Genomic DNA, 22,100 nt, shown 5'->3' on the forward strand with positions numbered 1-22,100 from the left:
TTCCCAGGAGCTGCACCTAAAAACAATCAGGTGTCCTTGGTGGGTGGGATTTGGGAGGTGGTGTCTCGTTTTTACAGCTCAAGGCACTGTTAACTTCTTTTTCCATTTTTATTGAATTAATTAAAATGTCACAAAGTGACATTTCATTCATCTCTAAGCACCTCAACTGCAGTGTGTAGAAACACAAAGGCACACAAAACATGGTGCACACAGAATGTGGTGCAGCTGTACATAGTAACCAAGCAGCTTCCAGGGTTTATTGTCAAAGCTTTATTGAACAAGCTGAAGTTAGTAGCTGAGTACTAGTTACTGTGCACAACTGAGCCAGATTCTGGGTGCTCCAGTTTTAGTAACTCCCCCCCCCCCCCTCCAAAAGTGTGACGGAACGCCGTGGAGAAGTGTGGAATAATGCAGGCTTGCTAGCTTTTTACATAGAATAATTCTCCATAGCTGCTGCCTGTGTTCCAGTGTGGACATAGAAAATTGTTTACTGTGTGCCCTTGTGGAGATTAGCAATTTTCTACTGCAGAAAAACACTGATCTCCACCCAATGTGAGCAAGTCCTTACAGAGGGACAGCAAAGCAATCAAAGCCTGCAAAAGATGTGAATATGTGTCACTGAATTCAAGGAAGTAAATGTGTAGGGATCTTCACAAAGTCAGTCTGCAAACTTCAAGATCGTTCAGATTAATAGGAGTAGGATAGAAATAACTGAAACACAATATGGAAATAAATATGTGGTTTTACATTTTGACCATTGATACACTTTATAGCGTAATAAGACTTACCTGTAGGGGCAGTGAATATAGTTACATAGTTAGTCTGGCTGAAAAAAGACAATAGTCCATCCAGTTCAGCCATAAAAAATAGTTATCCTATACATAAAATTAGTGACCCATATATACCTGCTATAAAAATCACATTAAACAAGGCCCAGTATGTTTTACATGTTTCCGTTAGTAAAAGCAAGTGTCAATAAGAGAACATGTGATATTTATTTAACTTGGAAAAATTATAAGCTCCCTTACAAGCCCATCATGTATACTGTTATATTATAAATAGTTACATAGTTAGTCTGGCTGAAAAAAAAGACAAAAATCCATCCAGTTCAACCATTAAAAAAAAAAAAGTTATAATCCTATACCTACAGTTGATCCAGAGGAAGGCAAAATAACCCAGCAAAGCATAATCTAATTTGCTCCTGCAGGGAAAAAATTATTTCCTGCTCCCCCGAGAGGCAGTTGGATATTCACTGCATCAACTTTACCTATAAATGTTAGTAACCAGTTATATTCTGTGTATCTAGGAAAGAATCCAAGCCTTTTTTAAAGCAAACTACTGAGCTGGTCAGAACCAACTCTTGAGGGAGTCTATTCCACATTTTCACAGCTCTTTCTGTGAAGAAACCTTTCCGTGTTTTGGAGATTACATTTCTTCTCCTCCAGACGTAAAGAGTGCCCCCTTGTCCTCTGTGATGACCTCAGGGTGAAAAGCTCTACACAGAGTTCACTATATGAACCACTGATGTATTTATACATGTTGATCATATCCCCCCTTAATCTCCTCTTCTCAAGAGACAATAAATTCAGTTCCTCTAATCTATCCTCATAGCTGAGCTCCTCCATGCCTCTTATCAGTTTGGTTGCCCTTCTCTGCGCTTTCTCCAGTTCCCCAAGTTCTTTTTAGTATGTGCGGTTTTAGGAGATATTTACAGCTGGTGCTTGCGCTGTGCGTTTGGGGCACACGGAGTGTTCTGTCAATGCAGAGAGTGCTGTGCCGCAATTGTGATGCACATGCATGGGAGAGATGTCATTGTGGCCAGGCCATTCAAACGGCCAGAGAGCATGAACCCAAAAGGAAGACCGGGTGAAGACGAAAGCACCTCTTGCGGTGCCAGCGTGCTGCTGGAGGGCTCTGCTTAAAAGGTAAGGCTGCCATAGTGTGCTAGCTTGGTGGCCTGGGTATTTTTTTTTTAACTTGGTTTACTACTGCATTATTAAAAAAAAATCTCTTGCATAGTTTACAGTCTGCAATGGATTAGTTTGATCTTGTTGGAAATGTGGCAGAATAACTTCAAGTGGGAAAAGACAGACAAACAGATGTAATTATTTAAATAGAGTATTCAGTAGGAGAATGTGCTTATTATGTTTTTTCAAGATGTGTAGGTTCCCCAGTCCTGGTTCCATTGTAAAGTTTCCTGGTGCTTTATAGAAACAGCTGCTTTCCATTAGCAATCTTCTCTTTTTTTCTTGATTGTGATTTCACATTCCTTCATATTACTTGAACAGTGCACAAAAGCAGCTCTTCTCTTAGCAAACTGTCAGCATTTCATTTTATTATGACAAATTTTAGTGTATCTGTTTTAATCAAATCTAGTTCTTCTATACAATATAACTGTTGGGGGTTATGTACTTGGCATTATCACTAATGGGCAGTGGATCTTAACAGGGAACAAAATGTCCTGTGCATTATTACATTACCTGGATTATTACTGCTGGCAGCAGCCCATTAAGAATTAATGAAACAACCCTAGCCAATTTCTATGAAATGTCCTATTAAACCAATAGAAGCCTTCTATACCCATTTTGTCGGATAGTATACACTGAGAAATTAGAAACTGCCGAGAGGCTTTTTATATTTAAAAGTAGTTCATGCAATAACCATGAAGCTGTGTAGAGGGAGGCATAAGGATGAAATCTGTTTAAACAGGAAATTAGAAATCACGTTGGGAGTTTACTCATTTATGTTTAAAGCAATCCATGTCTGAGATACTTTCTAGACCAGGATATTGATTTTTGTCGTAATACTTCTGAGTTTTGGTTTCTTTCTCTATCTTTGGAGATGCTGGTTGCATTTAAAACAGAACTAAAGTCGTCAATTTAACAGTTTACCGAAACAGCTAAATTCACCGCATGCCATGATTGATAACTGTTACAGTTGCTTGTGCTCGCAACCAAACTTTCAAGCCATCAAATTGCTGGTGTCATACCTGATCACACGTGTAACACCATGACATAGGCAGACCAAATGGAGGCTAAGGCCGGCCATACATGGATCGATTTTCGAATGATTTTTCACTCGATAATCGGACCTAAGAATAATCGGTCATTTTCGCTCTGTTAGTGGGGCAATGGCACTGGCCGATTTTTGTGTTTCCTCCCCATTTTGTTTATCAGCATGCTGGAAAATTCATTTTTCTGAATCATTGGTGGCACCATCGGATTACAGAACAAGCGATGTTTTCGATTTTCAATCGAAAAATCGATCGGAATTCGACCCATGTATGGCCTGCTTAAGATAGCATCATCCTGTAAAGGACTGTTTAGTTCCACTTTAAACAGGTGGAAAAGGCACGTAACCCTTGAGAAGAGGCCAGAAGCTGCAGTATTAATTATCTGGCTTCAGAATATGAATGTTTGCATTTGATACTTCAAATATATCTAGTGGCAGCCAGGATAATGTTCCCTTTCATCTATATTGGATTGGTTAGCAGGTGAAAGGGTAGGGGGATTGTTGTGAATAGGGATAAGCAAATGATTCAGGGTTTGGTTTTCAGGGAGTTCATCAAAACGAAACTTTCCTATCTCTTTCAGCCAAGGATAGCTGCCGTCTTAGCTTCTTTTTGATCTGCAGCTGCCATAGTCTTGCACATGTGGTCAGTTATGACACCAGCTATTTCTTGGTTTGACGGTTTGGTGAGAGCACAGGCAAATGTGACAGCTAGCATTCTTGGCATTCTGGAAATTTAACGGTTTTTGAAACCGTGAAATTGATGTGTTTAGTGCAGCTATAAAGTTGAACCCCATTGAAGTGTTTTGGGGGCCAATCTTGATAAGCAATTCTGGGAATTTTCAAGTCTAATAGGCAATGGGTTGTCAAAAAAGGATCTACTGAGCTGGGCACTGCCATTGAGGACATGAACTAATGCAAAAAAAAAAATACTGTACAGCTAGGGGAGGGTCCTCCTTTAATGTGATTTTGAGGATGACATATGAAAGACACCATTCCTTTGGCATACCTGCTTAAAAGATACCTTGAAGCTGTATGTGGTGTTAGGGGACAGTACGATTTTCATGGACAGTTCAGAATACAGTGTCGCTGACCTTGTCCTTGAAAGTTGTGCTGTTCCGTAACACCTAATGAAGAAGAGGGTCAACGGGCCATGATGAGGAGAGGCAAGTGAGGACTTGAACTCTGCAGCATTCTCCAATTGTGACAGTGCAGTCACCTGTATCCCCCCCTTTTCACTGGCCTCCTCCTCTGACTTCTCAGCATGTAAGAAAGGTGCCACACAATGTTTTTTGGTGAAAACATATCGTCAAAGCCTGCCTGCCATTCAAGAATGCAGGGAGAAGCGCAGGCAGCAGAAAATGTGGGGGAGAAGAAATTCTATGACAAAGGAAAGGGCAGGTAGTTGCAAAAAGTGTTCAATTCTTCAACTGCCCTTCCTCTTCCTCCTCCTTAGGGAAGCAGAGCAGCCACTTTATTTTACAGTACTGTTTCCTCCTCCTCTTCAGTTAATCCTGCCATAGGCCCACTAAAGCTGGGTATACACATGCAGTTTTTTTTTTTGTTCAGCCAGTGGATTAAATGGAAAAAAAAATCTGACAGATCCCTGTATCAACACAAACGATGTGTGATGCAGAGATTTCACCTGCCGTGCTGTTGTATTCTGTTAGGGAGAACTCCACCCATCAGAATACATAGATCAGTGCTTGCAGCCATTGGCTGCAAGCACCGATCAGATGCTGGTTTCCCAGCATGACCCATTGACAGAAACCTGTTGTTCCTTCCGAGCAGGCCAATTTTTGGTTCATGTAGACCCTGCTTATGAGGCCTCGACAGAATTTTTTTGTTGCTATTGCTAGGGACCTCCACGCCTGCAGTGCTGCTGCTAGAGTGGAAGAAATAAAATTTCCCAAACCACCTTCATGCCAGCTTAGTGAAACACCCCTTTGTGGCCTTTGTTACACTGCAGGGTCAGGTATACAGATACTATATTTTTGACCATAAGGACATATGCCAGCTGCCATTATTTTGTACCAAAGACCTTCTCTGCCTTTTCCCCAGCATGTGGAAGGAGGGAGAGGAGGGGTGGTGGGGTATTAGCAGTGAGGAAAGGGAAGGGTTGGGGTTCTGACAATGAGGGAGGAGGAAATATGCGACCTCTTCAAAGGTGGCATTTCACCCTTCCCTGATGCAGGGGGAAAATCGGGGGACCTATTGCCACCATCCCAGTGGGAGCCCAAAAGACAGCATTTTGAGGATGTGCTTTGATAATCTCTGCAGCATTTTCTGATGGTGGCCAGATCACCCACACTGGAGGCCTAGCTACATGGCCATAGGCTGCCTGCCCATCCACATCACAGAAGGATGGGCAAGCAATAGCAAATGAAGGGGGGAAATCCTATGACCAGGCGGCAGATCAGTCTGGCTTCACTGAGAGGCAGAGGTAGTGGCGTTTTTTTTTAACAGTATTAACAGGTTTACATTTTTAATTGTTTTTTGCCTTTTTTCCCCCCCCTTTTTTTTTCCTGTATATGGCTGTCCCTGCCCAGGTGAAGGAAATATGAAAAGTAACTTTGCTTGCTGCAAAATACAGTATACTACTTACGCCATACTACTAAAATCTGTGTAAAGATAAAAGGCCTTTTTTAAAATTTGGATTTGGCACTAAATGTTTTAAACGCAGATTTTTGTTTTTTTATGTCTTATTATGGCCGTAAAACTGTTGCTCAGCTTCCTGCTTTTACCGCTCTCTGGCTGCCCATGTGAAAGTGCCCTAACTTTTCCCTTATTTTATCCTTATTTTTTTCATACTTTAGAAATCCCCCTTCTCTTTCTGTAACTAATCACAAGGCCATTGGTATGTTCAGTGCTGAAATAGCTGATGGATGCCATAGATTCCACTACCGCCAAAGAAATTTGTATTTGCTGTGTCAAATCCAGTGTGTCTAATGTTTTGATCCATAGGAACATTTGGAGATAAAAATAGACTCCAGTAATGTATGCTGGTTTATTTTTAACAATAATTAAGAGCAGATTTGTTTTTTTCTGGAAATGGCACTTGAGATGGATAATGTACTGATCATTTGTTGAAAAGAATGATTTTATTTCTCTAGCAGCTGGTAAGTGCAGTCACAAGTTTTCTATAGCATTTCTGAAAACTTTGTTCTGTTAATTTAAAACAGTAAATATGATTCTCATTTGATTTTTGCTACTTTATAGGGCAGATATGCAGTACTTAAAAATACAAAGAGGTAAAGTAGGACAACCTGAAGCAGCAGGGAACCTTTGATGTTGACAAAACCTGCGTCCGCATTGGTGTAGTGATCTGAGAATACATTTATAAATACACTTGTAGTCATGTACAAGTGTTACAGTGCATTTAATTTAAAATGAAGGATAAAAGTGCTGGAAAAAAAAATAAAAAGTGCTGAAACTGGCAATAGGAAAGTTTATGTTGTAAATGTTTTCACTTTTAAAAGGAGATTGAGAAACCCTTGCACTACTTGTTCCTGGTTTATTTTAGTAAAAGATGCTATTGTGACATTTTTTAAAGCATTGTAGTTTGTTTGTTTCCTGGTGCTTGCGTAGGCAGGCCCTTTGCTGTGTATCAGCTGTGAAATGATGTCACCCGTAGGTAATGAGACATCGATCATCTCTGAATGCGCTACCTTTATAGCGCAACCCGTGTTCCTTAGGTGGGAGTATGTTTAGAATCAAAGACATATCTGAATCATTTGCCAGCTATTGACTTCAACACTGATACCTAAATTAAAATCCATAATGCACTCCAAATAAAAATCGATTGCAAAAGAAAAAACAAAATTCCACAACGCACTGATATTGTACATATCCTAGAAATAAAAGGCTTGTTATTACATAAATGGAGTGCTGGAAACTGGGGTCAAGAAGTACTGACACATTGCTTAAAGCAACTAATCCAATTTGCACTGTCTTTAGGGGAAAAAAAAGTGTGTGTGTATTTGTGTGTGTGTATTTATGTGTGTGTGTGTGTGTGTGTGTATATATATATATATATATATATATTGCACGGGAATATTTTCAGCAAGCTGATGAGACTGGTCCTTTTTTTTTTTTTTTTTTGCATGAGAGTGAATGCAATATTGATTTTTTTCTGATATACGCTCTTTTAAAGCAGGCATCACTAAATTGTGGACTGTGGTCCGAAAAGGGACCGAATAACAGTCCTATCTGGACTCCGCCACTTAGCAGCCTGGGTATCCTCACCCGGCTGACATCTTCCTTCCCCCCTCTGTCGCCATAGCATTCATCCTAAATCGGTTACAAAGCAGAAGGCACAGCACTTCCAGACAGAGGACAGGACATGCAGGATATGCTTTTCAAGTTAACAGGCTGATGATTTATTGCTAGGATGCAGGGTGATCCTAGCAACCAATCACCTGCCTGTTAACTTGAAAAGCATATCCCGCATGTCACACTCTCTGGCCAGACATGTCGTGCCTCCTGCCTTGTACCTGCCTCATATGGTAGGATCGGAAAGGTTGGAGGAGTGTTGTGATTTGCAGAGGGAAATGTAATATAAGGGAGGGGGCATTGATATAAATAGGAATGGATTGCAAGGAAGAAAGGGGGGCTATGAAGTGGACTGGGGTGGCAGGAAGGGGGACTGAGATGCAAGTAAAGGGGACTTGGGTTCAAGGAAGGAGGGCTGCAATGGGCACTGGGAAACTAGGGGGGCTGTGAATGGGATTGGAGGGGCAAGTAAGGGGGGGGCTGTGAAGGGGATTGAGATGCAAGTAGAGAGGGGGGTGGTAAAGGGGACTGGGGTGCAAGGAATGGGGGCTATGAACAGGACTGGGGTGTAAGGAAGGGGGCTGTGAAGGAGACTGATGTTCAAGTAAATGGGGGCTGTAAAAGGGACTGGGTGCAAAGAAGGGGTGCTGTGAAGGGGACTTGGATACAAGGAGGAAGACTGTGAAGGGGACTGAGGTGCAAGTAAGGGGGGCTGTGAAGGAAATTGAGATTCAAGCAGGGAGGGGCTGTGAAGGGGAATGGACTGCAAGGAAGGGGGGCTGAGGACACTAATGGAAGGGTGGAGGTCTGTGATGTAAAGGGGGCTGTGATGTGAAGGGGGACAAATGACATTTCAGTAAAGGAGATGCTGTGATGTACAGTTAGGTTCATATATTTTTGGACACAGGCTCAATTTTAGTTTTTTTTCTGGTATTTACCAAAACATATTCAAGTTAGTTATCTAATGGATATGGGCTGAAAGTGCACACTCTCAGGTTTAATTTGAGGGTATGCACATCCAAATTGGAGGAACGGTTTATGAATTACAGCTCTTAAGAGTAGCCACCCCCCCCCCCCCTTTTTCAAGGGACCAAAAGTAATTGGACAAATTAATATAATCATAAGTAAAATGTTCATTTTTAATATTTTGTTGAGAATCCTTTACTGGCAATTACTGCCTGCAGTCTGGAACCCATGGACATGACCAAAGACTTTTATCAGAATTAGTTGGCACCTGGGTTTGTCCCCATTCATTTGTATTAGCAGAAGTGTGCATGCTGTTGCTTTGTGAAGTGTAGAAAATAAATGTGTACTTTGGTGAATTGGAAGAAAAAACATATACATTAACTTCATCTTTCAGCTTAGAAATCAACTAATAATGTGCAGAGTGCAGTAACCTGTAGAAACCAGATATCACTTTCTAGCTGATCTGTCTCCAAGAAACTGAAATCTGATTTGCAGCAATGGATTTCTTTCTTCTGACTGTACCAAATTGCCACCATGCTTATTCGATTACCAGGCATGTGCTAAAAGCCAGTCATAGTAGTTAGAGGTGATGATAACTCTCACTACCATAATTGTTGAGAACTAATTTAAAGCTGAAGTTTAGACATTTTTGGGAGGGGTTCAGCACCAAATGCATTAGTTATGTGTAATGGTGTCTATCTCATTACCTGCAGATCGCTGTTTCTGGTAAAAATCATCCCTGCTGTGCCTCCTCAGAGCTACCAGGTACTATCCGGTGTGGCCGTTTTCTGGCGATTTCAAGGTTAACAGCAGCAGCTGCTACTGAGACAAGTTGCACCACTCCTCTCCCCTCTTCATCCCTCTCCAACGTTAACAAAACTCCTACCATTATTGTCTCACAATGCATTCTATTTTGTGAATGGCAGGGTGATTGTGTCATTCAGCCGCTTCTCCTCCATTCATAGAGGGGGATGTATTGTGGGACAGTAATAGTAGGAGTTTTGTGAATGGCGGAGCATTAGTTGGTGAGCAAACTGCACACGGTTGCTCGAGGCATCGGCTGCTTTTACTTGCAAGGCAGCTTAGGATAACATCTAGCAGTTGTGCGGAGGTGCAGCAGAGAAGACTTTTACTGAAAGCTGCAGACTGCAATAAGTGAGATTTACAGTAAGTCCTCTACTTCCGTTTCGGGAGCTTGTTCGTATGTCCAGCAAATATCAGTATCTGCAGACAATGGCTGTGAGTGCTGATCATTGTGTTCTGGCGGGGGCAGTCCCCCTGTCAGAACACAAAGGCACAGCAGTGGAGATCACTGCACCAACATTTCTTGTGTTGGTACAGCGATCTGTGAGTTTTTTAATTCAGCCCGCTCGGTGAAGCTGCTAGGACTTGAAGTTGGCTTCCATTAGTAAATATCTTGGCACCAGGGACCCGAAAACAGATGAAGACCTGGCCCAGGTGAGATCGGAGCCAGATCCCTGGTAAGTGTCCTTTATAGTAGAAGTCAACAACTAAGGTATTTGTTGGCTTTTATTTTAGGACACTGATTGGGATTTACAGTGACTATTGGCATGTACAATATGTGTGTGTGATAGTCATGGAGATATATACACTAACCGGTCACTTTATCAGGTACACTTGTGCAATTGCTTGGTAACAAAAATTGCTAATCAGCCAATCACTTGGCATCAACTCAATGCATTCAGGCACTTAGATGTGGTGAAGACAGCTTGTTGAAGTTCAAACCGAGCATTAGAATGGGAAAGAAAGGGGATTTAAGTGACTTTGAACATGGCATGGGGGTTGTTGCCAGATGGGCTGGTCTGAGTATTTAAAAAACTGCTGATCTACAGGGATTTTCACGCACAACAAGCTCTAGGGTTTACAGAGAATGGATCGAAAAAAAGAAAATATCCAGTGAGCTGCAGTTGTGTGAACGAAAATGCTTTGTTGATGTCAGAGGAGAAGGGGCAGATTGGTTGGAGATGATAAAAAGGCAACAGTAACTCAAATAACCACTCGTTACAACCAACGTATGCAGAATACCATCTGTGAATGCATAACACGTTGAACCTTAAAGCAGATGGGCTATAACAGCAGAAGACCACACTGGGTGCAACTCCTGTCAGCTAAGAACTGGAAATAGAGGCTATAATTTACACAGGCTCACCAAAGTTGGACAATAGAAGATTGTAAAAACATTGCCTGGTCTGCTGAGTCTCGATTTCAGCTGCGACATTCAGATGGTAGGGTCAGAATTTGAAGTAAGCAACATGAAAGCATGGATCCATCCTGCTTTGTATCAATGGTTCAGGCTGGTGGTGGTGGTGTAATGGTGTGGGGGATATTTTCTTGGCACACTTTGGCACCCTTTGGGTCCCTTGGTACCAGTTGAGCATCATTTAAACGCCATGGCTTATTGCTGACCATGTGCATCCCTTTATGACTACAGTGTACCCATCTTCTGATATTTCAATTTCCAGTAGAGGATAAAAAGATAATCCACTTTACACTTTCTCCTGTATTTTAATGGTGGTATTAAGTTGCAGGCCTAGGCATCTTCTGTGGATGAGGAATTTCCACTTTTCCAAGATTTTATATTTTAATTAATGAAACAGGACCAGTGCGAACACTCTACTGTGCTCTGAAAAATCCAAAACACCGAGGTGGGTGGGTTCAGAACCAAGAACTCGATTAGGAGGAGCTTACCAAACAATTCCAGAAGAAATGTAAGAGGACAGAAGTTGTCTCAGCCCTCCAGACTACACTTAAAGTCAAATTGTCATTTTTGGATGGATTGACTTTTGAATAAGTGCCCTTGACATGGGTACATGAAAAGTTTATGCTTTTCAGCCTTCTCTTCTGCTATCAAAAACCTGATTTATGCATTGTATTGTATTGTTATTGTTCTGTCCCCCATTGTAATGTACAGCGCTGAGGAAACTATTGGTGCTTTATAAATACTGTATAATAATAATAATTGTTTGCAAGCCTATAGACATGTTCTTAATATAGAGACTGATAGACTCTGGTCACACATTACGGTGCTGAAAGCTTGTGAGGAAAGCAGTATACCCCAGGCATGGGTAAACCTCTGACCATGTAACTGAATACATCCACAATGTGCTTCTTTGCATTTCATAAATTGTTTCCAGATGTGCTCCTTGATCTTTCCTCTGGAGACCAGATTTAATTCTGTTTTAGTCTGCAGCAGCTCTCTCCTTTTTTGGGAAACATGTTTGCTGGCTTGCAGAGTCTTTTTCTTATCTAAATAGACGTGTTTATTTGTGTATGGCATCTATAGAAAAACTAGTAATGGAACGCGAGGGCTAATTTGGAATATGTATCAGTGGCTTCCTGTGGAACTGGTGTACTTCATGGATTTCCATGGCTGGGAAATGGGACGTGCCAGGTAGCATGCTTTATTTCATTACAGTTCTGAATAATCAGGATGAAATGCACTATCCGGTCTCACAGATGTATTTATAAATAATCTAGACTCCTATCACAAATGTTGTATTGTGCTAACTATATGGTGTAATACTTAGAATGATAGTATTAAGTATATGCAATTTTTTTTCCCCTTAGTGTCTCTATTTACAGTTTCTCCACATTTATATGTAGACCAAGCAGACTTGCAAAGGTTAGGTGACAGGGGTTGGGCCAAACTATAACACAGCCAGAGGGTGCGTACAACTGTCCTGTCTTTTATTTATTTATTTAAGACATTGTTTGACATTAAAGAACAGACCATAGTTTACAGCCATAACACTAGGGCAGTGATGGCGAACCTTTTGGAGCCCGAGTGCCCAAACTGCGACCCAAAACCCACAAAGTGCCAACACTGCAATAAAATCTGAATACTGAGGTTTTAGTTTAGAAGAAACAACTCATACATTAACATCTTTTGCTTTAAAAGAAAAACACAATAACAGAGCTTTAAGTAATACAAACAGCTTTTTAAGTAAAAGTTTTGCACAATTAATGTATTTTGCTGATCTTTGCTGTTGTATTCATGCTGATGATTTGTCAAATTGTGCCTCATACTTCGTTATTTTGAGAACAACACATGCAGCACTCAGGTCATCCGTTAGTCTGTTTCTTGTATCAGATTTGATATAATTCAAAGCTGAAACCGCTGCTCACAAGCATAAGATGATCCAAACAAAGTAAGATAAGAAATCCCAAGTGCTTTCATTGACTTCAAATTATTTGGCAGAGAATCCCACACTTTAAGGATTTAATTTTCAGAACTACCAACCGACCACCAGCACAGAGGGGCAATATTCCACTGACCACCGGCACAGAAAGGGCAATGTTCCACTGACCACCGGCACAGAGGGGCAATGTTCCACTGACCACCGGCACAGAGGGGGCAATGTTCCACTGACCACCGGCACAGAGGGGGCAATGTTCCACTGACCACCGGCACAGAGGGGGCAATGTTCCACTGACCACCGGCACAGAGGGGGCAATGTTCCACTGACCACCGGCACAGAGGGGGCAATGTTCCACTGACCACCGGCACAGAGGGGGCAATGTTCCACTGACCACCGGCACAGAGGGGCAATATTCCACTGACCACCGGCACAGAAAGGGCAATGTTCCACTGACCACCGGCACAGAGGGGCAATGTTCCGCTGACCACCGGCACAGAGGGGGCAATGTTCCACTGACCACCGGCACAGAGGGGGCAATGTTCCACTGACCACCGGCACAGAGGGGGCAATGTTCCACTGACCACCGGCACAGAGGGGGCAATGTTCCACTGACCACCGCCACAGAGGGGGCAATGTTCCACTGACCACCGGCACAGAGGGGGCAATGTTCCACTGACCACCGGCACAGAGGGGGCAATGTTCCACTGACCACCGGCACGGAGGGGGCAATGTTCCACTGACCACCGGCACGGAGGGGGCAATGTTCCACTGACCACCGGCACGGAGGGGGCAATGTTCCACTGACCACCGGCACGGAGGGGGCAATGTTCCACTGACCACCGGCACGGAGGGGGCAATGTTCCACTGACCACCGGCACGGAGGGGGCAATGTTCCACTGACCACCGGCACGTAGGGGGCAATGTTCCACTGACCACCGGCACGGAGTGGGCAATGTTCCACTGACCACCGGCACGGAGGGGAAAATGTTCCACTGACCACCGGCACGGGGGGAGGGGGCAATGTTCCAATGACCACCGGCACGGGGGGGGGGGCAATGTTGCACTGGCTCATGGAGCAGTGTTCCACTGACCACCGGTGCATAGGGGGGGCAATGTTCCACTGACCACCGGTGCACGGGGGGGGTCAATGAACCACTGACCACTGGCACGGGGGGTGGGGGGCAATGTTCCACTGACCACTGGCAGATGCTGCAGATTTAAATGCCAGGGGGACAACACAACATTAAAAGAATGTCAGTCTCAGTTAAATATGCATAAAAACTAACATCCAGTGCATCAAATTGGTATTCTTGTTTGTAGCAGCTAGCTGCTGTAGCAAATCCACTGCTAGCTGAAGGCATGCTGAAAGCTCCGAAGAGCGGCTATGGAGGTAGTCTTGGCTCGTGGCATCATCGGCTGGGGCCACAACCACACAGGCGCAGGACCCGATGCTCGGCTGCAGGGCAGTAGTGGGGCAACTTGATCATGTATTGGCAGCAAGGGCTCTGCGTGCCCGCTGCAGTACACATGCCATAGGTTCGCCACCATGGCACTAGGGTATGCAAACATGATAAACGTGAAACATGATAGGACAGCAATTTAACCATGAACAACCGAATGTCCAAAAACGTAAACAATTATCACTGCAAGCTTGTCTGAGTAGAACTTATGCACAAGACTGCAATGGGGCAGTGCAGTGTGCTAGAGCTTATAGGACTTCCATAAAAATTCCCCAGCTGCTGAGTACAGCTATCCATAGAAAACAGTTGCAGAATGCTTCTCTACCTGGATATACAACATTGCATGTTTTATTTATTACAGGTACTTGTACAGCGCCATCAATTTATGCAGCACTTTACATATATATTGCACTTTCACTTCAGTCCCTGCCCTCAAGAAGCTTACATTCTAAGCTGCTAAACTCACACTCATACATAGATATACTCTTGTCAATTTAGAAAGGAGCTAACCTGCCTTTGGTGTGCCTTTGGAGTGTGGAAGTAAACTGGAGTACCCGGAGGAAACCCAGGCTGGCACAGATATGGTTGGGATTCGAACCGACAACCTTAGTGCTGCTAGGCAGAAATGCTAACCACTTAGGAACTGTAGTACTTACACAAACACACATTGACATACAACCCCAAACAGACATTCTGCATTCAGGGTTATACATGTAGAGCATATCTGTGTAAAGCCAAATCCTGTAACTATTCTCTACAGATGGCTGTACGCAGCAGCTGTGGCACCCCCAAAAGATTTTACTCAGGTTATGTACACTCATGCATGTTGTACTGACCCTTTGCAGCCATGTGCATGAGCTCTAAAAATGAAATAGATACCCGAATAACAGATGTCTTGTGAATTTTGCATCTATCTCTGCTTAGGAGGTGTATACAATACTATGTTGAACGGGTGTGAAGTTGTGAATAGAAAAAGAAAAGGTGTCTAAGGATACCTGAAGTCTTTTTAAACTGAATTATCTCCAGGTGGGTGCACATTAGTTTAGTTTTCCTTTTGATCACTTGTGGGGCCTTGAATCACAAGACACTTTAGTATACTCTTTCTTATTTATTTCAGGTACTTCAATAGCGCTGTCAATTATGCAGCACTTTACATATATATTGTACATTCACATCAGTCCCTAACCCTCAAGGGGTGTACAATCTAAGGTCTAAGTAGGGTTCTGTGGATTCCGAGGGTTCTTCCAGAGGTTCCTAGGGGTTTCTTGAGCAGTGAACTATGGTGCACATTGATCTCAATCCAACACTCACTATCAATGTAAGGAGACAATTTTTCCACTGACATCGAATGTAAGGGGTCACTTATACAATGATATACATTGTATGGTGGCCCTTCTCCACTGGCCACTATATAAGGTGGCCCTTCTCCACTGGCCACTAATGTAAGGGGGATAGTTTCTTCCTGTTGTTGTTGTTGTTATTATTATTATTAATAATAATAATTTTATTTCATGATTATCATTAAAATTTATTTTGTTATGTAGAGCTAATGTACCGTAAACGGCAGACATCATTTTTAGCAGGTTTTTTCAGGGAGATGAAAATTATTTCAAGGGTTCCTCTTCTGTTGGGAAATTCTGCTCTAGTAGGCTGCTGTAGTTGAGAGCCTGGACTTCCCCTTCTCAGCCTTGCACCTAATGATGCTCCATTATGCTATAGGCAGCCTCACTATCCAATAATTAGATGTAGGGGTGCTAGTGGTTGGACCATGGCAGCTAGTCGAAATTTGCATAAGTGTGCCCCAAAATGCAAAGCTCCTGGGACACAAAGTAGAAAAACTAAAGGAAATGCTTGTATAAGGTTTCAGGTTTATTTTAAGGGCTTCCTATGTGGTTGTGTATAAGGATGTTTCTTTTCAGTATGAGTGTGCACGTCCGTGTTTGATCTCTTCAAGCATTTCTCTTTATGTGTATACATGTTAGTGTTTTTGTGAGTGTGTGAGGTTATTTCCATAATACAGTCATGTCAGAAGGCTTTTGTTATTTCCTATAGCTTTTATTATTTTTACTTGTGACAGAGAATGCACCTCGTCTTAAAAAGACCCTGTCAACAATTTAAAAAGTTGCATGTAAAAGCAGGTAAAATCAAGTATTTACATATGTGCAGGGGTTAGTCATGTATATATATATATATATATATATATATATATATATATATATATATATATATATATATATATATTTTTTTTTTTATTTTTTTAATTCAAATGCAATGTGCATTTTACCAAGCTCTACCACTACTCCCTTCACTTCCCTACTTAACTTTCATGTAGCTGCCAGGCAGGAGAGTCAAGGACACAATAAGACATCACTTAAGTGACAACTCTTAGGCTGGTCATACAACTTTCTTGTACAACTTTACTTTAGATTTACCAAAACCATATAATATGAGGTCAAATCTAAACACTCAATTTGTTTGCATTCAGGCAGGCCCTTACACTACATAGTTGACGGTAAATCTAAAGGTAATTGAATAAGAAAATTGTATAATGTATGGACAGCTTTAGTTTTTTGGGGCTGGTGTCATCGCATCCAAGATGGTGGTGCCCAGCAGTGGTCACAGGACTTACAGAAGTCTACCTAAGAGATGCTTTGACAGGTAAATAAAATACATTAATTTCACACCTTATAGAAAGATTGCTGTTGAAATGGATGGTATGGTGAAAGGGTCTGTTTAACAATCTGATTAGACTGTAAGGTTTGAAGGCCATGGATATTAATATTCTTCACAGACACTTGGGGGTTTATTTACTAAAGCTGGAGAGTCCAAAATCAGATTTCTGCATAGAAACCAATCAGCTTCTAACCTCAGCTTGTTCAATGAAGCTTTGGCAATGAAACCTGGAAGCTGATTGGTTTCTATGCAGAAGGGAGTCTGATTTTGCACTCTCCAGCTTTAGTAAATAAACCCCTTGAGGTCTGTTAAAGTCCGATTCCAGTGTATTGTTATGTTAGTGGGTCTGTAATGCATCTCCCATGGAGACAGACATTGATGGACATCACCAGTGCGGTAGACTTAAGTAGGTCTTTGATGTCACTGCTTGACGTTTCTGCCAGAATTTCTAAGGTAAAGTCAGAATGATTCTTAAAGTGTATTTAATCCAAGGATCAAAAATTTTATATATTGCTGCTAGATGCGGTGGCTGCATTTTCAGGCTTTCATTTCTTTTTACCTAGACATTCTGCAAGAAAACATTTCCCGTACTAAGGCAAAAACACTCACTCGCCATACTGTATCTGTGGATGCCTCCCTCTCACCCGTTCTTAATGATATGAAGGACGTGGTTCTATAGTCCACAGAGAAAACTGCAAGTAATAACCGATAACAGTCAGCAGAGCACACAGGAAGTTGTCAGCTCACAAAATTCTGGCAGGATTAACCGTTAAGGGGGTGAATAAGGTACATTAGGGCAGTATTTTCAACATGAAACCAAAATGAAGAACACGGGGACATGACCTTAAACTGACTGGTGGAAAGTTCAAAACTAATCTCAGAAAGTACTATTTTACTGAAAGAGTAGTTGATGCTTGGAATAAACTTCCAGTAGAAGTAGTGAGTAAGTCAACAGTAAATAGCTCCAAACATGCATGGGACAAGCATAGATCTATACTCTTAATAAGTTAAAGTGTCACTAAACCCAGGACCCTGCATTCACTAGATCTCATCTCCCACAGTACACAGAACATGGAAATGGAATTATTTTAGTAAATATATACTGCTGAATACCTTTTCTCATCAGCAGTTAGAGCAGTCTTGTGACTTCAGCTCAGCACAGGTTAAAGCTTGAAGGAGGAGTTTTCTTTCTGCTTTAGGACGATGCAAAACCCCTGATTTCTATCTGGACAGTGCTGATTGGCCCTGTGCTGATCACATGAACTTTACCAAGGAAAAAAAGAAATCTAGCAATACACACTAAACTGAGCATGTATAGAAGGACTACGAGTTCAGTCTACCTTTATCAGCATGGACATTTGAACAAGAGGAGGGGCAGAAATGTCAGTATCAAACAGCCTTTTTACACAGTGCATAGGATTAACCCCTTAAGTTCCACAGTGAGTATAACAAGCATGCTTTACTGCATATACAGACTGATTTTACTGTTGTGGGTTTAGTAACATTTTAACAAAAAAAAAAAAGACTAAAAACAAAAAAGACCAAAACCAAACAAAAAAAAAAAGACCAAAAACAACAAAACAAAATCAAAGCAAACAAAAAACAACAACCGCCCCTCCCTAACCCCCCCCCCCCCAAATAACCAGGCATTCTCGATGATCCACTCGGTCTTTTTTTGCTACCACTTTTCTATGTTTCTGTGTTATTTTTTGACACTTTCAGTGGTATATTTTACAGATCAAAAGGCAGGACACAAGAGATGTTCATAGCAGGGGCGGACTGACCATTTGGAAACTCGGGCACTGCCCAAGGGCCTGGGGTCAGTAGGGGGCCCCATGAGATGTCCCTGGTACCTTTTTCATAGGCTTTTTTGAGTTTGGGCAAGGACACAGGGGCCCCATGATCCCCTATTGCCCGGGTGCCCCATGAGTTGTCAGTCCGCCCCTGGTTCATAGTTAGGCTTTACATAGACTTTAACTCAAAGCAAGGTTTGGACAACTCTTCTTTCTCAGATGATCACTGTCAAATTAGTGTTCTCACCAACTAAAGCTTTTTGATCAACCAGTTGAAATTCGCTCAGTGGGTGGCCCTGTCTGGCCGACATCTCTGGATTGAAAAATCGAAGAAGCTTGGCAGAAAAATATCAGTTGAAAAGTGGGTGCATCTGTCAAAATGGAATAAATGAACCTGAAGATATGTTTATCTACACTTTACAGCGTGTATGGAGAAATCTTTTTCTCAGCCTGACTGAAAATGCGATCAAGGTATAGCCAGATTAAGAGCCAAGGGCTTTTGTACTATGGAGCTGAAAAACCTCTTGTAGGCATTCGCTGCAGTGATCAAAAATTGCAGACTGCCTCAATTCACCATAAATCTTGTTTACTGTACTCTACTTTATCTGCCATAGAGTGCATTATTGTATTTGTATTGGTATTGTGTATGTGAAATACAGTTTTTCATTTGCCCAGTACTATTCTGTACTGTAATTCTATATGTAAATAGTGTTTCATACTCCCTGCTTCATGCAGATACCAGTAGGTTAAACAGATATTCTCTACCTATAATACTTCTTAAAGCAGGAGGTTGCTCCAGGCTTTGACATACTTTTGGAAATGTCATTACATTAGAATTATCACTTGTCAAATTGCTTTAAGCAAGAGCCTACATTTGCTTTGACCTGTCAGGATAAAAATATATGGCTTGTAGTTGAGCTTTTCTTCCATTAGTGAAATTCTATTTCAACCTTTCTAGCAATACAGGCCTTTAGATTTGCGTAGCACATTGATCTTTGCATTTAAACTTGGGGTGCCTGAGGCATTAACTTATAAACGCATGCAATACACCGTTTTCATGTACATGTTTTGTTTAACCTAGCACAGCAGCATGATTTTGTATGTCTGAGCTCAAGTTAACGCTGTGTATTTCCTCTCTCCTTTGCCCTTTCTCTTCCTGACGCTGCTGTATTTACCATCGTATCATCTTGCTTGCCCTTGGCGCTGGATTGCTGCTCTGATTCCCTTTGTCACCAATTCTCAAACAGCATCATTCTGAGATCAAAGATACCACTGGATCAACACGTAAGTGACTAAGCATGCTTATTTGTTCTATGACACACCAACAGGAAATGTTTTCTAGATTCATGCTTGCAATCTATGATGGAAATGGAAGCTCTGAGTACAACTTGTTCTCAGTGTTTAATGTGGTTATTGCTTTGTCTGAGCTGTAGGTCAATTTTAAATTGTAACTAAGAGAACTTACCTAGGTTGATGCAGCATCGGTCCCCCGCCTGCTTGAAATCTGAGAACTTAGCGATCAGACTGCTTGATCGCTCAGTTCCTCCGTGAGCAGAGAGCTGGTGACTGTTAGTCACCGCTCTCTGCTCTGACACCGCCCCCCCCCCCCCCCCACAGTGCTGGGCTGTGGAGAGGACAGATAATGACAGGCTCAAGGCTCTCAGCCTGCTGATAGGCTGAGCTAGGTGCCAGTCCAGGGATCTGGGTAGATCCCTACTTTAAAATTGGGATCTTTCCCCAGCCTGGACTGCCTAAGTGACGTGTTTAGCCTACTGTAAACGGGTAACAGGAGTGCAAAATGAACTGCACTCCTGTGATCCACAGAAGTGTTGCCAAACAAGCTTTGGCTGTACTTCTCTTTTAAGCTGGCCCTGCACTAGTAGAATTTGCTTTAAAGACTTTAATTTTCTAATGGTTAGTGTGTTCAAATAGCGGTTTCCAAAATTGAATGTTAATCTTTTCCCACTAGCCGTACACATATAACATATATGTGTCCTCTTGGCGGGTGCACTATAATGCCGAGCGGGTGCACATATGTGTCTCCCAGCACAGTAACTGAAGTGTCACGGAAAGCTCCCGATCATGTGGCCTCCAATCATAGCGGTCACATGATCAGAATGCCTCTACCTCCTGACATTTGTATCCGCTTAAAAAACGACGCGGTTGTGGGAAGGGGTTTAAATTAAAAAAAAAAAACAACTTTTGAACGTCAGTCATCCCATCATTGAATATCCTGGAGAAGTTTTGCATGAATGTTCATATGAAAATCTACTAGTGTATGGCCAGCTGTAGAATTAATTTTAATGCTGCTTGTTGTTTGTTTTTATGGGTTTTTTTAAAATAAATGGTTTGTGTGAAAGTTATAGCGTCTACAAACTATGGTATATATATTGGAATTTATGCAGCTTTTACTTTCTGACTGCCTATCACATTTCTTAAGGTGCTAAAATGCCAGGGCAGTACAAAAACCCCCCCAAATGACCCCTTTTTTGGAATGTAAACATCCCAAGGAATTTGCTGAGAGGCATGTTGAGTCCATGGAACATTTTATATTTTTCCATAAATTTTTGGAAAATTAAAATTATTATTTTTTTTTTTTACACGAAGTTGTCAGTTAAATGATATGTTACTCACACATGTCATGGCTATATGTAGAATAACACCCCAAAACACATTCTGCTACTTCTCTTGAATATGGGGATATCACATGTGAGAGACTTTTTGTCTGCCTAGCCACATACACTCCCCCAATATCCAATGACCACCTCCAGGCTTCAAAGGGCATATTCCCTCATATCACTTACTCACTACCTATCACAGGATAGTACAAACACTCCCCAAATGACCCCTTTTTGGAAAGTAGACATCCCAAGGAATTTGATAAGAGGCATGGTGAGTATTTTGCAGATATAATTATTGTTACAGGGTTTTCAAAAAGAATAAAAGAAAAATATAAATTTTTGTTTTCTTTCTTAATTTTCCAAAAACTTGTGGCAACTTGTGAGATCTGCTAAGTACTCATCATGCTCCTTAGCAAATACCTTGGATTGTCTACTTTCTGCTAAACGTTAGTGCAGGCAGTGAACAGGGCTGAACCTGCTAACACTACGTTTTTGGGTACACTATACAAAGGAGGCACTAGTATAGTTCTGCTTGTGATCAATATATTGATACATACAAAAACTATACTAGTAATGGTGGTGATCAGCAACCTATAGCATGAGTGTGATAGTGTGCGGGCAATCTTACGCTAGTTGACCATGGCTGGGAGGGGTGCTAACTGACACTGTCTGATGTCACTAGTGGCATTAATACACTGATCAGTGAAAAATTCTATATACTGACACTGTAGAAATGACACTTGCTGGGTGACAGGGTGATCAAAGGGAAAATAGTAGGGTAAAATGTAGTGCTTTTACTCAGTGCCGTGTTTGTTCTTCTCTCCCTGGACAGCATAGGGGGCAGTGGGGGGCACCGGAAATAGATAGTAAGATAGTAGATAGTAAGATTACATCGCTTTGCCCAGAGCTCCCACTCACAGATTGTTAGCGGGCGAAAAATTAAAAAAAAAATACAATTTTTACTTAACTTTTTTTTTTTAACCATATTTTTTTTTTTTACTATTTAAAAAAAAATCTTTCATCAGAGTAATGCAATGTTACCATAGTAATATTGTACTACTCTGAGGGCCGATCAGGGATTATTTTTTATTTTTTTTACACTTTGCATTGCATGAGCAATGGAGATCAGCTTGCTTTAAACTGTCA

General features: G+C 41.7%; 1 protein-coding gene across 2 annotated transcripts in view; it reads left to right on the forward strand.

Moving 5' to 3' along the window:
* The window catches only part of OSBPL8 (oxysterol binding protein like 8), a 385,291-nt gene that overhangs the window by 139,716 nt on the left and 223,475 nt on the right, over nucleotides 1-22,100 (forward strand). For both annotated transcript variants that reach the window (XM_089674075.1, XM_089674076.1), the window contains exon 4: nucleotides 19,581-19,617. In XM_089674075.1, the coding sequence (XP_089530201.1) occupies nucleotides 19,581-19,617 (37 nt within the window). The remainder of the gene's footprint in view (nucleotides 1-19,580; nucleotides 19,618-22,100) is intronic.

This window comes from Staurois parvus, unplaced genomic scaffold (assembly GCF_062004578.1).
Source record: "Staurois parvus isolate SC_StPar_1 unplaced genomic scaffold, SC_StPar_1.0 ptg000147l, whole genome shotgun sequence".
Taxonomy (NCBI): Eukaryota; Metazoa; Chordata; class Amphibia; order Anura; family Ranidae; genus Staurois; species Staurois parvus.